Below are 17,367 nucleotides of genomic sequence, written 5' to 3'. Positions count from 1 at the left end.
CGCAGATTATACGACGCTCACATAGCCGTTCGCCCAATGTGGTTGCCCCGTCAACCGTGCCATCAGCGCACATCTTGTTTAGTAGTGAACGGTGCGGCGCCTCACAGTCGGTGGCGCTGCGTTGTTAGCCCCATTGTTGAAATGCGCAAGTATCATAAAGCAACATAATGAGGGAACACGAAACAGGACAACGAGCCCTCTTTGTATTTCAGAACTTTGGCAAACTGAGATACTTAATTCGATTTGGCATGGCTGCTATACTGGACTGCATATAACAATATGTGACTGTCGGCTCCGTGCTGAGGGCAGGAGGGCCTTGACTTGCGCGGCGGGAATGCGGCTGCCTCTGTTGCTTCTGCTGGTGGTGGTCGTGGTAACGGCCACGCCGTCGAGGCGGCAGCTCAACGAGGTTGACCCTAGGTCCGCAGGGGAAGAACGAACGGGAAAAGCTTCTGAAAATCGTGACATAATAGTTGGCTACTAAGCGCTGGTAACCTGTAACAGGCATGAACTGCTTGTGGAGCTGTACAACGCGACCGGGGGGCCACGGTGGAGCCATGAATTTGTCTCGCCGGCTCCATGGGGCGTGGCCCCCGACCCGTGCGACTGGGCAGGTAAGCTCTGCAGTACGCATTGTGGTGTAAATGGGAGCTTACGGCGCGCGTCAAGTGCTGTGGGCGTTGGGGCTCTGTTCCGCTCGGGTTTCACCTGTTTTCGCCTCCGGCACGCCTGCAACACTCCTGCAGTTCGGCCCACGTCCCCCCAGCATACCTGAGCTCCGTACATGGCTGCGTTTGCCCATACTGATGACAGTCAGCTTGATCTAGCTCACAACTTCTCGCATCGGCACTCACAGGAGTCATCTGCTGCACCTCCAGCGGCTTGAGCGGCCAGGCGAACCTGACATACACTTACACACGCCGGCGCCGCACCGACACCCCTGCTGAGGTGGGCTGGGCTACTCACGATGCAAACACCAGGGGATTATGCTCTCGAGAGGGAGGATTGAGGCGGAGCCTGTCGTGCCAGGGTCAGTCGCACAGTCGGCACGCAGCAAACCCAAGCAGCACGCCCACACACGGTCCAAGCCGGCTGCCACACACTGCCATGCTGCAGCCTCAGTCCCATGGCCCACCCGATACACAGCAGCAAACATCACGCCCGAACTTGCTGCCTCTCTGCGCTTGCGCGGGCTACAGGTGGTTGTGACACGGCCATGTGGCGCCGCTGGCGCGGTGGTGGGCTTGGCGCTGCCGGCCGCCAACCTGTCCGGCAGCCTGCCGGCCTCGCTGGCGGCGCTACAGCTGGAGGTCCTGCTACTGCCGGACAACCCGGGTGCGATACCTGGGTGACACCTGGAGCTCGGGGCTGGGGGCATGGCCAGTTCGGCCGCATGGGCTGGAGGGCGTCATGAAAGATCGGGCGCTTTTTGCAGGGTTTGGACGCAGGCGTCAAGGCACAGGGGCAGGGTAGGCGGTGTGTCAGCTGCGCCAGATGTGTGGCCGAGCCTGCATGGTTTGCCCTGTAGGTCTGCGGGGGCCGCTGCCGTCGGCGCTGTGGGCTGTCGAGCGGCTGCTGGAGGTGCGCAGGGCGCCTGAGCGGCCAGCGGGTTCGGCTGGGCTGGACTGGACTGGACTGGACTGGGCAGGGCAGGGCAGGGCAGAGCAGAGCAGAGCAGGGCAGGGCAGGGCAGGGCAGGGCAGGGCTGGCCTGAACGGGATGGACAGTGGAGAAAGCAGGAGCATGACAGGGCTCCTGATGGCCCCTGACGGCTACCTGCATGCTTGCTCAGGTCGACATACGCAACACGTCCATGCTGTGTAAAGACGCGGTCGCCACCGGGGGTAGCAGTACCGACACCAGTGGCGGCGGCGCTGCAGCGGCGCTGCTGTCGGCTTGCACGGTGCCGGTGCCGCTGCTGGCGTCACGGGCGACCTTGGTATTTACGTCAACAGGGGCAGAGGGTGAGCTGCCGCCCGCGGGTCCTTGCGTGGGGGTTGCGAAGGTACCTTGAGCATGTTAAGCCGCAGCTCCAAGGGTTTTAGTTTGAGTCAGTAGCTGCCCCGAAGCCGGGCTGATGCGTTTAAATTTGTAGAGACTTGCTCGTGCTAATTTCTCGGCTGCTCCGTAGGGTCGCTTCCGCTGGTGCCGCCTGGCACCTCCTACGCGTGCCCCTTGCTGCACTACCGGAACTCCTCCGGAGCTGCCGCCAGCGTGAACAGCAGCATCAGCATCAGTGCCAATACGACCACTGCCTTCACGGTGGCGGCTCTGGTGCCATCCAGCAACAGCGCCACTGCCAGTACCGTGGCCACCGCCGGCACCAGCAGCAACATCGCTGGCGGGCTGGCGGCAGCGGGGCCAAGGGAGCTGGATGGGGACGGCGTGCCTGCCGGCGCGGCGGTGGTGCACGCGGACCCGCGCTACTGGTTGTACCAGAGCTGCGCCTGTCTGCAGTTGCCGGGGGTTGTGGCTACCGCCGCGCGCCCGCCCAGCCTGCTACTGTTGGTCGCCGGCGCGAACGCCACGGCGGCTGGGGACCTAGCGGCGGGGTCGGCGGGGTCTGGCGAGGTCGTGGCGGCGAGCTGCGCTGCGGCTGCAGCTGCTTTGTCAGCCGATGACACGGATGCAAGCGGCAATGGCAGCAGTGGTGGGAGCGGCGGCCAGGTGCGTTGGGCGAGAAGTGGGGTGGTGGGGCGGGGCAAGGGCTCTGTTGTAGGGCCTGCCGGCTTCGGGACGCACGGCCTCCTCGGGCAAATAGGACGACCCGCACCCGCGCCCTGCCTTCGCCTTCGCAGGTGTCGCTGTCGGTGGGTGCGCTGGTCGGCATGGTGGTGGGAATCGCTGTGGGCGCCGCGCTGCTCACCGCCTGCTGCGGCGTCGGCGCGCTGCTGTGCTACGCCTCGCTGCGTTCGCGGCGGCAGCGCGGCGACCGCGGCCGGACCTCCAGCGCCAAGTCACTCCGCAGCCGCGCGGCCAGAGGCGGGGCAGGCGCGCATAGCGGCGCGCCGGTGTGGTGGAGCGCGCTGGCGGGTTGGCTGTGGGACAGCGACGGGCACGCGCCAAGCGCGGACTGGGAGGGGCTGGTGGGCGCGCCAGGCGGCAGCATGTCCCAGTCGTCCAGGCTGCACGGGGCGGCGGCGGCGGGGCAGCAGCTGCTGCTCACAGGCGTCAGCGCCGGCGTGGGCACAGGGCTGCTGGGCGACATGCCTGGCCCGTCACGCAAACCCATGCCCGGCAGCCTGTTTGAGGCAAAGCGGGCGCGGCCTCCAGGTAGGTGTGAGGTGCGTGCGGCGGAGGGAGCGCGAGGCTGGCGGCGTGTACAGTGCAGTGCGGGCGCTGTGATGGCGGGGCTCCTTTTCTCTCCATCATACGCCAGTTCCTTGCGGCCGCTTGTCGTGTCGACCGCTTGTCTGCCCTTCGCTCGCGCGCAGGCTGCCACCCGGAGCTATTTGGCCATGAGGTGACGCTGGTGGCGACAGGTGAGGCGCAAGGGGCGGGTAGGGGAAACAGGCAGGGACGATCGAGCGCAGATGGCAGGAGTTGCAGGTTTGTGGGCTGGTGAGCAAGACCAACCTGATTTTGAAAGTCAGGTGCAAGGCCGCGCCGCAGCGGAACCGCAAGTCGCTGCGTTGCAACCCACCTGACCATGGAAACGGAGCGCGTGCCCAACCGGTTTGCCCTCCCATGCTTTTGCCCGCGCTGCAGACGTCGAGGGCAGCACCGAGCTCTGGGGTGAGTGATGTCGTCTCGTCCCTAGCTTGGCCATTTTGGCTCTCTGTGTTACTTAGCTCCCATGCCCCGTTCACCGCCTCTCGCCCTCTCGCCCCCTGCCCAGCTTGACAACCTGCTGTTGCCCGGCTCACCTGCGCGCCCCTGCACAGAGTGGCAGCCCGATGTTATGAATGCCGCCCTGGCGCTGCACGACCGAACGGTCCGCCTCACGCTGGCGGCCTGCTGTGGGTACGAGGTAGGAGTGGGCGCCGCTTACATGTCGTGGCCATTGGCAGGGAGTGAGCTTGCGCTTCGGGACACGGAGAAGATCGCAGGAACCGCCGAGGTCTCTGCGCCGCCTGGTTGTATCATCCTGCGCCGCCCTCGGCCTCCGCCGCTCCTTGCGACGCCGCTGCCGCCGCAGGTTACGACGGAGGGCGACGCCTTCCTGGTCGCGTTCCACGAGCCGGTGGACGCCGTGCGCTGGGCGCTGCTGTTGCAGTCGGCGCTCCTGAAGCTGGACTGGCCGCCGCTGCTGCTGGAGCACTCGCTGTGCCGCCCGCGGCCGCTGGTGCCGGTGGCGGGCCTGGGCAAGGACGGCGCGGGGCGCGACGCGCCGCTGCTGGTCCTGTTCAAGGGCCTGGCGGTGCGCATGGGCATCGCGACGGGCGTGCCGTCGGCGGTGCGCGAGCACCCGGTCACGCGGCGGATGCAGTACACGGGCGCGGTGCTGCGGCTGGCGACGGGCATTGCGGAGCTGGGCTGTGGCGGGCAGGTGCTGCTGGAGCCCATGACGTTCAAGGGCATCCACAACAAGTTCGAGGAGCTGGATGTGGAGGAGATCGAGGTGCAGGAGCTGACGGATCTCATCAGCGGCCAGCCCTGGGGCGAGGAGGAGCAGGTAGGCCGCAACAGCCGCTCGCTGCAGCACCAGCACCAGCTACAGCCGCTACAGCCGCCAATCGGGGGCCGCGAGTCGCTGGTGCTGTCGGAGCACAATGCCGGCAGCTACAGCCCCGCGGGCGCGCCAGGGCACAACAGCACGGGCGGCGGCACCGGGCTCAGCAGCTACGGCGTCTACGGCAGCGGGCCGGCTGCAACCGGTGGGCCTGGCGGGCCCGGCAGTGCCGGTCGCGGCGCCGCGGCTGGCGGGGGCGGGGGCGGGGCTGGAGGCGGCGGCGGCCCCGGCAGCACGATGGGCCCCAGCGCTGCCCGCAGCGCGCCTGGCAGTGCCGTGGAAGGCGACTACTTGTCCAGTGCCACCAGCTCCCCGGCACTGCACCAGCCGCACCCGCACGCGCCGCCGCAGCCGATGCCGCAGCAGCAGCACCACCACCACCACCTGCAAAACCCGCCACACCACTACCCTGTGCACCACCAGCATCCGCATCCGCACCAGGCCCTGAACCAGCACCCCTACATGTACCCGCACCCTGCGTCGCAGCACGCGCAGCACCCGCAACACCTGCAGCACGTACACGCGCAGCTGCACACACACAGCTACCCCCACTTGCATCCGCACCAGCAGCCGCGGCCGTCACGCGACGCTGCGGCCACCGCGCCGGTAGCCGGCGCCGCGGCGGCTGCGCCCTCCGGCGGCCCGCCGGTGCACCGCGGCCGCTCGGCCATCGCGCTTGGGCAGGACGACGTTGTGTTTCTGCCGCCGGGCGCCTGCCGCACGCAGCAATCCATTCCCCGGCAGCACTCGAACCGAATGCTCACGCTCGCCGGCCGCCCCAGCGTCACGGGCGCGCGCGCGAGCACGGGCGGGCACACGGACGGCAGCGGCCTGCTGTCGCCGCCTCACGGCCCCACGCTCGCGTCCACTGCCACCGGCTCCACCACCGTGTCGCCGGGCCTGGCGCTCATCGAGCGCAGCGCCTGGGAGGCGGTGGCGGCGGCGGTGCCGAGCACCATGGCGGCGCCCGGCGTCGGCCGCACCAGCGGGAACCGCGTCAGCGGCGGCCGCCGCAGCAGCGGTAACCGGGCCAGCGCCGAACGCGACGCGGCGTCACGCGGTTTCGCTGGCCCCAGCATCAGCAACGGCGGCGGCCCGCCCCTGTTCTCCGCCCCACTGCCCAGCTCAGTGGTTGACGGGCTGCATAGCGCGCCCTCACAGACGACGGGGTCGGCCGGCAAACTGCCGCTGCTGCTACAGAGCGTGGCGGCGTCGCAGGCGCTGCACGCCCCGGCCGACGGCGCCGGCGGAGCTGGAGCCCCTAGCCGCGAGCCTACCGCACGCGCCAGCGGCTTCGTCCCGGGCGGCGGCGGCGGCGGCGGGAGCACGAGCAGTGCTGGCTTCAGCCTGGCGCTGGGCAGCAGCGTGGGCGTGTTTGCGGGGCTGGGCCCGGGCTCGTCGTTGGTGCCGCCCTCGCCCACAGCGCCCTACCTGCAGCAGGTGATGAACCAGGTGCAGCTGCAGAACCAGACCCAGGCGCTGGTGCAGCAACAGCAGCAGCAGCAGCAGTACCAGCAGTACCAGCAGTACCAGCAACTGCTGCAGCAATACCAGCAACCGCAGCAGCAACCGCAGCAGTACCAGCAGCAGTATCTGCAGGAGGGGCCAGGCCCGAACCTAGAGCCCGCCCTGGGGCAGGGGCACGGGCAGGGCCGGATGCCCACGCAGGTGCAGGTGCCGGGGCAGTCCTCCGCGCAGTGGGAAGGACATGCGTTGGAGCCGGGAGCGTCCAGCGGGGCCGGGGTTGCCGTCAGCGCTGCCTTCCAGCGGCAATTGCTCTCGACCCAAGGTGCGGGCCCGAACATGTGACTTGTGTTGTTTTGCCGGTGCGAGGTTTTTGTACTTCTGCCGGGTAGTAGTTACCGTATGCACCACGGGATGCAAACTTCGGCGTGCTGTGACATTGTTGTGTTGTCACTGAGCCTTAGTAAATACAAGCAGTTTTGCTTTCTTTCGCGACCGCAGATCTTGTGTCGTCAGTTGGCCGCAGCGCCAGTGGGCTCAGCATCGAAATGAGTTCCAGTGCGGCACCCAGCCGCGCCGGCACCGCGTTTGGCGCAGCACTGGCGGAGCCAGGGGCGGCAGGGCCAGGGATGGGCGGGGCCGCGCCCGCAGCCTCGCCCAGTCCAGCAGTGGTGTTGGACCAAGGCCATGCGATAGGGGGTGTGACCATCGAGGGCTACGTCGCGCCTGCGCCGCCGCTGCCGCAGCCGCCTCCACCCCCGCGACCACCACCGCCAGCACCACCGCCGCCGCCGCCACCATCAGGACGGGGCCCTGTGCTGGAGCCCGGGCAGCTTGCTTCCTCAACGGCAGCGGCGGCGTCTGCATCAACAGCGGCCGGGCCGATGTGTGAGGGCCGCGAGCTGGACCCTCGCCTGTCGAACAGCGACAAGGGCCAGAACGGTGACAGAGCCGTCGTGGCCGCAGTGGCGGTCGCTGGGGCAGCGGCGGCGGCGGCAGAAGCTGCACAAGCGGGCGCTGGGGCCGCCGCCGCTGGCGCGGCGCCCCACGGGGCCGCGACGCCGCCCGGCGGCGCCACCCCGCCTTCGCAGCCCATGCTGCCTGTGCAGCCGCCGTCAAGCTCGAGCCCCGGCTTCGTGGGCATCACACTCGCCAGCACCTCCCCTGGGCCCCACCAGCTGCTGCAGCCCGCGCTGGCGCTGCTGCCGGCTCCCAGCGCTGCCGGCAGCGACTCCACCGCCGCCGCGCGGTCGTCGCCGTTCAGTGCTGTGCAGATGGCGGCCGAGCGGTCCTTCCGCCGCTCGCCCGCCGGCAGCGGCGGCGGCCCGCCGCAGCTGCACCGACTGGCTAGCATGTCCAACGCCGGCGGCGGCGCCGCCGCCTTGCTTCCGCGCGGCAGCGCTACCGCCACCAGCAGTGTGGTGCCGAGCGCAGCCGCCAGCGGCCTCGCCTCTGCCTCGGCGCCGCACGGCAGCGGCAGCGGCAGCCTGGGTGAGGGCGCACCTGTGGGGCTTCCTAGCGGCGGCAATGCCGGTGCGTCCTCCTCGCCAGCCAGCACCGCGCTGTCCTCTGCCGACCCGCCGTTTGCGGCTGCAAACCCACACTGCGCGCCTGGAGCCGGACGGGCGTCCGCTGCCGCGGCTGCTGCCGCTGCCTCTGCCGAAGGAGGCAAAAATGGAAGCAGCCGCATGGCGCCGCCGCATGACCGCTCTACGGGACAGTTGAGCCTGGTGGCCTCAGGTTGGGAGGGCGCGCTCGGACCTACTGACAACAGGACGGCGCGCGCGGCCTCAAAGCTGCCGCTGGCCGCTGATGGTGTGCGGCTCTTTGAGGGCATGGCCGCACCGGCAACATCAAGTTCGTCAATGCTCGCCGCCGCACGTGTGAGCACCGGTAGCGACAACCTGTCAGGTGCGCCGCTGCCGGCCGTGTCTGCAGAGCCCATCACGCCGCCGCACCAAGACCTACAGCAGCAGGCACAGCCGCACTCGGCTCAGGAAGGCGGCGGCAGAGCGGGCGGCGCCAATGCCTCCACCGCCAGTGGCCCGTCAGCATCCTCGCCACTTCGTACCAGCCTCTCCCTTGCGGTAAGCGGTCGCGAGGATGCGACGTGGTCGCCCGGCCACATGGGCGACACAGGTGTGCTGGGCGTGTCGTTGGCTCGGCCTGGGGCGCTGTCGCCCCTCCATCCTGACTCCGCCACGGCAGCGGCCGGCGCCACAGAAGGCAGTGGTGATGCGTGCTACTACCCGCACGCCGCGCTTGTGGGGGCGCTCACTGGCGGCGGCAGTGTCTGCATCGGCGCAAGTGCAGGTGGCCCGTCGTCCGACACAGCAGCAGCCTCCTGGCAGCAGCACGGGCGGTACACGGCGCCGCAAATACTGGAGGGCGCTGCCGCACATAGCCTGGCTGCAGGTCCGGGGCCGGGTTCGGGGCCTGGGCCCATGCATGCAGCGCCTTATGCGCTGCTGCCTCACATGCCAGGCTACCACGCCTGCCACCCACAGGAGCAGGCAGCGGTATACTACCAGCACTTGCACTTGCTGCAGGCCCAACTTGGGCAGCAGCAACCGCAGCAATTGCAACCGCATCACCAACAACACGGGTCGATACATGGGCCGCACGCCCCGCATCCGCTGCCAGTTGACCCACGCGGCGGCAGCAGCACGAACGCCAGCGGCCTGGAGCTACCCGACTTGGTGTCGCCACGCCGCATGCACCTGTACGCCTTCCTTGCGGGCACTGCGCTGCCTTCTACTGCCGCGGCCGGAGCTGACGCGGCTGGCGGTGGTGTGGCTGGCGCTGGCCCGGACAGGGGCGGAGTCTCCGGCCTAGCGGGACTTCCGGGAGTGTCGGGCCTGGCTGGGACGTTGCTCGCACGGCACGGCGGCGATGCCGGCGGTGCGGACGGCTTCCAGTCTGCAGAGGGCGGCCGCGGAGGCGCAGGTGCCGCCAGTGTCGCGTGGCGGCGCAGCAGCGACCCAGACAACGGCGCCGCGGCCGACGCGGCTGTAACGGACGCAGCAGCCGCAAGCAGGACAGCCATGCTCGCCACAGTGGCCGCCGCGGCCGCAGGCAGCAGCGGCGGCGGCGTCGCGGCACAGCTGCTTCGCAACATGGGCGACCACTCCATGCGCAACCTGATGGACCTCATGACTCTGGCGGCGTCATACGGCGGCGGCAGCGGCTACCCCGGCGGTCATGGCAGCAGTGCCGCCGCCGCCGCCGGCGGGCTATACGACTCCATCGGCAGTGGCGGTGGCACCGGTGGCACGGGCCAGGGACCGCGGCTGCTTGCTCTTCGCTCCGCAATGGCCCTGCAGGCGTCTGGCAGCAACGCCAACCGGGCGGCCAAGGAGGCGTTGGATCTATCCATGGTGGGGCGGCGAGCGGAGAGGCGAGGCGAGGCGTGTCGGGAGGGAGGGAAACCTTGTAGGGAGGGGCGGGAGGCGGGCGCTAGTGGGATGCGTGGCATGGTGGTGCGGCGACAAGGCCGGCTACGGGCTTGCATGTCTGAAATCAGCCGTCTATCTGGCAGCTGCGAGCTTTCCTGTGCTGCAGTTCGCTGCCCAGCTCCGCCCCGCATACTGCCCCTTGCTGCCTGCTGCTGCTTGTGCTGCTTCCCGAAGCGAGCTAGTCATTCCCTTGTCTCATGGAAGGCTGACCTCAACCCCGCCCCCATCTCATCCCACCCCCGTTCCGATATCCAGGGCATGGATACCGACTTCATGGACCCCATATCGCCGCGCGTTGGGTCAGCAAGCGCTGCGCCCGTGCCGTCGCAACGCTCGGGCGGCGCCACGCAGCCGGCCCAGTCCCAGGCTGGTCGCGCCAGCACCACCAGCTCCTCCCGCTTCCGGCCATCCCGCAAGACCTCCACCCGCTCCCAGCTTCTCGACCTGCTGCGTGCGCCCTCATTCGGCGGCCGCCCCAGTGGCCCGCAGCAGCAGCAGCAGCCGCAGGTGGGCGCGCTGCAAGAGCCGTCGTCACAACAGAAGCAGCAGCAGCAGCACCGGGCATCTCCGGCTGGTCACATGGAAGCAGCTGCAGGCGGGAATGCGGGCTGCGCGCAGCAGATGTGGGGACCGGGCATGGCGGCGATCTCGCCCACCTCGCAGGCGCAGTCGCCGTCGCTGATGCCACCCACGTCACGCACCTCGCAGGCGCAGCTGCGCCGCTTCGGGGCCGGCGCCAGCGACCCGGAGAGCCACCGCACACAGCAGCTGTCCAAGAGCCACACTGCAGTGCTGGTCAGCGGCGGCACAGACGACGGCGGCAGCGTCCGCGGCGGCACCATGGGCGAGGCGGCTGGCCCACTGACGACGTCTGAGGCCGTTGGGCAGCTCGATATGGATCCGCTCGCGTGTGTGGCGGAGGAGGGGCAGTCGGGGGCGATTGGCAGCGGTAGCAGGGGCCACGGCGCAAGCGGCATAGGCGGGGCTGGGGGCGGCGACGGTGGGCAGCAGGGCCTGCCCAGCGGTATTTTCGAAGTGACGCTGCGCGGCGGCGACACCACACAAGAGAGTGGGCAGCTACTGCAGGCGGCCGCGCCAAGTGGGGCTGAGCGAGCTGGCCAGGCGGTCTTGACGCCAATGGGCGCGGGTGCAAAGGCGGATGCAGCCGCTGCGCCTACAGCGGCGGTGGAGGCCGTGGCCTCTAGGCCGGACCTTGGGACGGTGTATGGTAGCAACAGCGGCAGCGGCGCAGCCGAGAGCCCGCGCACCGATGTGCAGAAGCTCAAGGAGCGCTATACCAAGCGCTCCTTCCTCAAGAGGTGAGCAGGCAAGCGGTACAGGGGTCGACGTATGGGGTTGCTAGGAGGCTCCGCGCATGACTTTTCTCGGACACGAGTCAGACATGGTCACGTCGGCAACGAGGGAGGGAGGCGCCGTTGGGCGGGTGCCACTCGAGTACAGTGTCTCTTCCATCCGCCAGGAATTCTGCTGCTCAATAGTCTCACGTGTGCGGTGGGTTCCATAAACCACCTGTATCTCATCCTTTCCGCCAACCCTCTCGCTGACCCTGCCTGCCGTGCCCCGCCGTGTCCTACAGCCTTTCGACACGCCGCCGCAATGCCGCAACCGCCGCCGCCGCCACCTGCGTCCCCGCCTCCGACCGCGAGCCGCGCAGCCCCTCCTCCCGCCTGCGCCTGCGCGGCGTTGCCGCCGGCCTGCTGGGCGGGAGCTCCAGCAAGGACGGCGGCGGCGGCGCCAGCGCCTCCGGCGCCGTCACCACCGGCCCCGGCAGCGCCACCGTCAGCCGGCGGCAGCTGCAGGCGCAGACCACGACGGCGTCGTCGCTGCGCAGCCCGCTGGCGGCGGCGGACCGGCACTCGGTGGTGGTGGTGGACATGGGCACACACCAGCTCAAGATGCCGGCGCTGGGCGCGGCGTACAACGACATCTACGACGGCGTGCAGGTGCGTGCGTGCGGGATACACACACGTACGGCTTCTTTCGGTTGGGTTTGTAAACATGTACACACACGCTCTTTCCTGGGCGATACACGCACATGCAGATGTACATGTTTCCCTTTCAACACACAAGCCAGCACGGGTGCACGCTTGCAACATGTGTCCGGCGCCTACCCAACTCGCCCCCCGCCGCAACGCCTATATTCACTTGTGGAGCGCAGGTGATTCAAATCCTGCCAGAGCACCTCAAGTTCCGGGCCGCCTACAACCCGCCGCTCAAATCACTGGCGCAGCTGTCACCCAGCTTCTTCGACGCGCCTGGCGCGCGGCAGGTGCGGTGGCTACACGTGCGGGGCCCGCTTTTTGCTCGGGGGCTGTTGCAGTTCCCTCGGCACCTAACCGGCCGGCCGCGGATTCCGTCCATTCTGAACCACTGTTTCGTGCTGCCTCACTCACAACTCGTGCTCGCCGCTCGACTGCAGCCGTGTAACCTCTGCTGCTACATTCCCGTCTACTCATCTGGCCTTGCCCGGCCCTCCCCTGCAATCCCGGTGCCCCGCCGCAGGCGCTGACGCCGCTGGCGCCCGGCCAGCCGCCCTCCTTCCCGCGCTGCTCGCTGCTGTTCATCCAGCCGGCCGGCTACAGCGCAGTCGCCAACAGCCGGCCCGAGGTGGCGGAGCGCAGCGGGGCGGTGTTCAGCGGCGCGGTGCGGGAGGTGCTGTCCATCTTTGGCGCCTACGAGTGCCAGGAGTACGGTGAGCGGGCCAGGCGCGAGCATGGGCCCTTCGGTAGTTCAATACCGGCTGATGGTGTTGTGCGCTCCGTCCCGGACCTTTGTACAATCGTGCCAGCACATGCACGCGCAAGATTTGGACCTGCCCCGCCCCCGCCCTGCACAACCAGTTGTACAAGGTCACACGGCGAACGCCCTCCCTTGTGCCTATCCCCATCCCTATCCCTATCCCACAGAGAACACCTTCATGGTAGCCTGCCACGGCCCCCGTGTGGCGGCCGAGCTGGCGCTGGCACTGCACTGCTGGCTGCTGGATGCGGACTGGTGAGAGCAGCAACGGCGAGACGGAGGCCGGCGTTCCGGAGTGCGTGATGTCAATGAAGCGCTTGCGTGTGCCGATTCGAATGCTTGCCTTCCCCGGTCACACACCCGGTAACACATGCACACACACACACACACACACACACACACACACACACACACGCACACACACACACACACGCACACACACACACACATACACACATACACACACACGGGCCACAGTATACTCTGAAGGTAATCCGTGGCCGTAATTCTGCATCGCATACACTGTCCAACGCGTAATGTTTTCCTTGTGCTCTTTAACACACACACAGGCCCACGGAGCTGCTGGTGGACCACGCCGAGGGGCGGGTGCAGCTGGCGGAGGACGGACAGCCCCTGCTCAGGTGGGTGGACGCGGTGCGGCTGAGGCCGGCCGGGCAGGCGCCGCATGGCGCAGGAGGCAGACCGGCATCAGCATAACCGCACCGCAACGCGCGGCGACGCTCGCGCACCGGATGCAGTCCTGCCCTCGCATTGCTTTCAACCGGCGATGACGCCAACGCCCACCTAGTTCATGCGTTGCGCTGACGCACTTGTGTGTACGTGTATTTGTATGCGTGTGTGAGAGTCGTGTGTTGTCCTCCGCTGCTTCCCTTTACCAGGGGCTTCCGGGCCAAGGTGGGCATCTTCACGGGTGTGCCGTTGAGTGTGGTGCCGCACGCCACAACCGGCCGTGCCGACTACTTTGGAGCGCTGGTCAACCGCGCGGCGCGCCTCATGGCGGGCGCCAAGGGCGGCCAGGTGAGAGCGGCCGAGAGGGCGCGCAGCCTGGTGCTGTGCAGGCGTACCGACTGTGTGTGCAGCTGTGACAGTGTGGATGGCGAACCAGGCACGGCGCACGTGCCTGCGAGAATGGCCCTCACATGTGACCCTGCTTGCCCGCCGCCTATGCGTGTGTTAACAAGCGACAAAACGAAGCCCCGTGTGTGTGTCTTTGCATGTGTCCCTGCCTCCCCTGCGGCTTCAGACGCTGCTGGACAAGTCCGCTGGCCTGGAGGTGCTCAAGGAGTGGCGCCACATGGCCGCAGCCCACCTGCAGCAGCAGCAGCAACACCAGCTGCGCCTGCAGCAGCAGCAGCAGCAGCAGCTGGCGGCGGCGATGCAGACGCACATGCACAGCCAGGCACACAGCCAGGTCCTGATGCTGCCAATGTTGGGGCACAGCACCACAGGGCCGCTGTCGCCGCCGCCGCTGCAGCTGCACGCATCGCCCACGCCGGGGTCGCCCTGGTCGGCCATCATGGTGGCCGCTGGGCGCAGCTCAGGTGATTGACGGGGAGGTCAGAGCGAGTTGCTTGGCGTTTGCCTTTGCTTGCCTAGCGCTTACCGTGCCTCGGTCTGTCAGTTTGCGGTTTTTTTACCATGCGCCGCACCCACTCCATATCGCAGTCGGCATGGACGAAGGCGCGCCCTCTCCGCTGGTGTTTGGCGGGCAAGCCGGAGCCGCGGCGTCACAGCCTGGCCTGCCGCCCCTGCCGCCGGCAGCCATGCTCTCCATGCCCAGCCTGGCGCACCCCTACCACCCGCCGTTGCAGCCGCGGCATTCGGACCCGCAGCCGCACCCGCAGCAGCCGGGCGCCGCCGCCACCGCCGCCGCCGCCACTGCTGCGGTTCACGCAGCCGCCACCGCCGGGCGGCCGCACCTCACCCGCTTCGGCAGCTCGCAGAGCCGCGCGCCCAGCTCCGCTGCCTCCGAGGCAGCCGTGGCACCGGCTGTGATGCCGCAGCTGCACTCACAGCCGTCGTCGTTCCGAGCCGGATCCGGCCGCAGCTCGGCGCCGGCGCTGTCATCGCCGCCGCCCTCGTCTGGGGTGCCGCCCGGCACTCGGATACCCCCGCCGCGGGTGGAGCCACAGACCGGTCAGCGGAACATCATGGACGTCACGCAGGACTCAGCCTCAACAACTGCGATCGCGGCCGCTGACGTGGCGGCGGCAGAGGCGGCGGCAGCACCGGCGGCCGGTGCTGTGGGGGCTGCGCCTGGCGTGCTTGGCCTGAGTGTGGCCGGTGCCCCGCAAGCCGTGCCGCCGTCTCCGCCCTGGCAGCCAGCCTCGCAGCCTATTGCTGTAGCGATTGCAAGCCCCCAGGTCGTGCTGAGCGGCGGCCACAGCGGCGGCGGCGACCTGACGCCGCACCTCGCAGCGGCAGCGGCAGTGTTGAGCTTTGGCGACGGCGATGCTGATGCCCACGGCAATCAGTTGAATAGCCGGCAGGTGCTGCAGCCGCCACTGCCTACGGCGCCTGCGCCCGCGCTGCCCTGCGTGCCACACGCAGCCGGCGATGAGCTGTCGGAGCGCACCTCGCCCGCAGCTAGCTCCCACGTGCATGTGGACCAGCAGGCCGCGCCGGCGCCGGCGGCAGCACACCCGCAACAGCGGCACAGCCACAGCGACCGCGTACTCCTCCACCACCGGACTCTGGGGCAAGGCGACATGTGGCAGGCCGCGCCCTCACCCGGGTTCTCCCCAGCGCCCTCGCCGGGGCCCTCGCCAGGGGCCTTCTTCCCGCCGTCCCTGCTGCCAACAATGGCAAGCGGCCTGCTGCCGTACAATCTGCCGAGTCTGGGGCCGCTGCCGTCAGCTGCTGGTGTCGCTCATGGCCTCATGTCAGGAGGCATTACAGGCGTAGGGAGTGCAGGCGTGGGCGGTGCTGCTGGCGGGGGCTCGGCCGGCTCCGGCGCGCCGTCGGCGGCCCCGCAGCTGGAGTCGATGGGTGTCGGCGCCGCCGCGCACGACCGGTTGCCCGACTGGTGGGCTGCGCTGCAGGCGTCGCGCAACCCGCAGCTGCAGGGGCGCGTACACACGGCGGACTTGGTCGTGCAGGTATGGGCGCGTACGTAGACATGTGTGTGTGTGAATTTCGTGGTCGGTTTCGGGGAGGGGACTGGCGGCCAGCAGGCCTCAGCTGGGTTAAAACGGGCTGTGCTGTTCCGTCTATCAGACATCGGCGGGCTGCCACACTGTCTGTTGCCGACAGCTGGCACAAGCCACCGCTGCGTTGACGCACTCCTCTTCCCAACCGCCAACCCGCCGGCAGGTCTGCGACCTGGGTCTCTTCAAGCTCAAGGGCCTGGCGGAGGGCCAGCCGGTCATTGCCGTGCAGCTGAAGCGACTACTGGCAGGCGGCACCGAGCCCTCCGTCGCCGCCGCCGCCACTGCTGCTCGGAGTGCGGGCGGCAGCGGTCCAGGCACGGCTCCGGGCGCGGAGCAGCACGGCGATGGGGGCGCGGGAGGTGCCGGCGCAGGCACGGGAGGAGCCGGCGGGGGCGCGGGAAGTGCTGGTGGGGGCGCGGGGGGCGGCTCCAAGGCTGAGCAGCTGCGCGGCACGGCGCTGGGCCTGATGGGTGAGGTGGTGGTCACGCTGCCGACGCGGGCGCACGCGCACGGGCGCACGACGGCCCTGGGCCTGCAGCTCTAGCGGGTGCAGGGCGTGGGGCGTGTCTGCTGAAAGGCACAAGCTTGCTTGAGATTGGCAGTGGGCGGGAATGGGGCAAGAGTGGTTACTGGTGTCGGGGGTGTGGCCAGGGCCACTAGGAGGTGTCGCTGAGCCGATCGATGTGGGGCCAATCGACATGGCTCGGCTAGGCGCGAGCAGCAGTAGAGACTGCATGAACCGTGCGAGCTGGGTTGAAGCGCGCGTGCAGGAGCATTGCCACTAAACGATGCGGCAGGTCATGAGTAGCCGACATACTGGGCGCACGCATGACCGAGCTTGCATTGCTGAACCCAAGGCAGGTGCTGCCGGATTTGCATCGGGAGCACACAACGTCGGACGCGGATGCTCATTTTATTCAAGGAGGGGGAATGCCCAAACATGCATGCGTTTTTTGTGTGTGTGACGCATATGCGCAAATCCATATGTGTCCTCGTGCGCCGTGCTCCATTGCTGGACACTCACGTGATGCTCGTTGCTGATGTTATGGAGGGGATGTTTGTGTATTGACATCTGCATTAAGGGCACCTAGGGAACCGCTACTTTATAGGCGTGTCCTTTGCCTGATGCGGAACACGCTACCATGCAATCAAAGGAACAGCTGAGGGGGTGGAGATGTCTGGGTCGTGGCGTCTTCATCATCTGGCGTTGCTAGCTTTCGAAGAGATTTATTGGCGTTGGTGTTATGCGTACCGGCGCCAAGCCAATGGTATGTCGGCACGGCCGGTGGGCGTGGCATGGACTTTGAAGCGTATCCCCATGCAAGGAGACCAAGCACGGAGGGGGAGGAAGAGCACGTGACCGGAGCATCAGCAAGGTAGCAATAGGTTCTTGGAATCGCACACGCTCGGTGCACAGCTGTGCTGATGGCATGTAAGCACACACCGCGTGGCTTCACTCTTGTTTGGTGGTGTCATGGTCGCCTGCATGCATGTAGCGTGGTAAGCGGGTTCGCGTGCAATGTGGCCATGGCCGGTGGACCCGTGCACGTGCAGTTCGCTCGTAAGAGGTGTTCTGTGGCGTGGGCGCAGCCCAGTTGTCCCTTGCCCTTGGTAGGGAACACCACTTGCCTGTCTTAAGGGTAGACACGAGAGGGCCAGGAGAGCTGGGACTGGAGGGACCTCCGGGCGCCTACTAATTTCCCTCGAGCCCCGGCGGACCAGCCTCCCTTACTAGTGTCCCCCTCGCGCTCCGCTCGCGAACAACCCAGCAACATTCAGGGCCGTGATTGAGGGCCCAGGAACTGCTGTCAACTATAAAACGCGCCTGCATAGGAGGCGTGCGTGG

General features: G+C 68.1%; 1 protein-coding gene across 1 annotated transcript; it reads left to right on the top strand.

The window, feature by feature from the left end:
- The first annotated feature begins 16 nt into the window (after positions 1-16).
- Positions 17-17,232, top strand: CHLRE_10g451250v5 (uncharacterized protein). Its single transcript, XM_043066972.1, has 23 exons — positions 17-420; positions 505-614; positions 857-948; positions 1,200-1,335; positions 1,529-1,581; positions 1,793-1,964; positions 2,132-2,667; positions 2,799-3,273; positions 3,435-3,482; positions 3,709-3,735; positions 3,885-3,970; positions 4,139-6,461; positions 6,638-9,513; positions 9,847-10,910; positions 11,189-11,555; positions 11,771-11,881; positions 12,115-12,304; positions 12,519-12,606; positions 12,921-12,992; positions 13,251-13,389; positions 13,616-13,913; positions 14,038-15,470; positions 15,685-17,232. Exons 1-23 carry the CDS (start codon positions 335-337, stop codon positions 16,063-16,065), a joined length of 11,163 nt encoding a protein of 3,720 aa, XP_042920369.1. The 5' UTR covers positions 17-334; the 3' UTR covers positions 16,066-17,232.
- The last annotated feature ends 135 nt before the right edge of the window (positions 17,233-17,367 follow it).

Source organism: Chlamydomonas reinhardtii, chromosome 10 (genome assembly GCF_000002595.2).
Source record: "Chlamydomonas reinhardtii strain CC-503 cw92 mt+ chromosome 10, whole genome shotgun sequence".
Classification (NCBI taxonomy): domain Eukaryota; kingdom Viridiplantae; phylum Chlorophyta; class Chlorophyceae; order Chlamydomonadales; family Chlamydomonadaceae; genus Chlamydomonas; species Chlamydomonas reinhardtii.
This window is presented reverse-complemented; position numbering and strand designations above follow the sequence as displayed.

Coding starts and splice junctions, on each gene's coding strand:
- CHLRE_10g451250v5 (XM_043066972.1), top strand. CDS start 335: ATGCGGCTGCCTCTGTTGCTTCTGCTGGTGGTGGTCGTGGTAACGGCC. Junction 1,336..1,528: donor GCTACTGCCGGACAACCCGG/GTGCGATACCTG, acceptor TTTGCCCTGTAG/GTCTGCGGGGGCCGCTGCCG. Junction 13,914..14,037: donor GGCCGCTGGGCGCAGCTCAG/GTGATTGACGGG, acceptor TCCATATCGCAG/TCGGCATGGACGAAGGCGCG.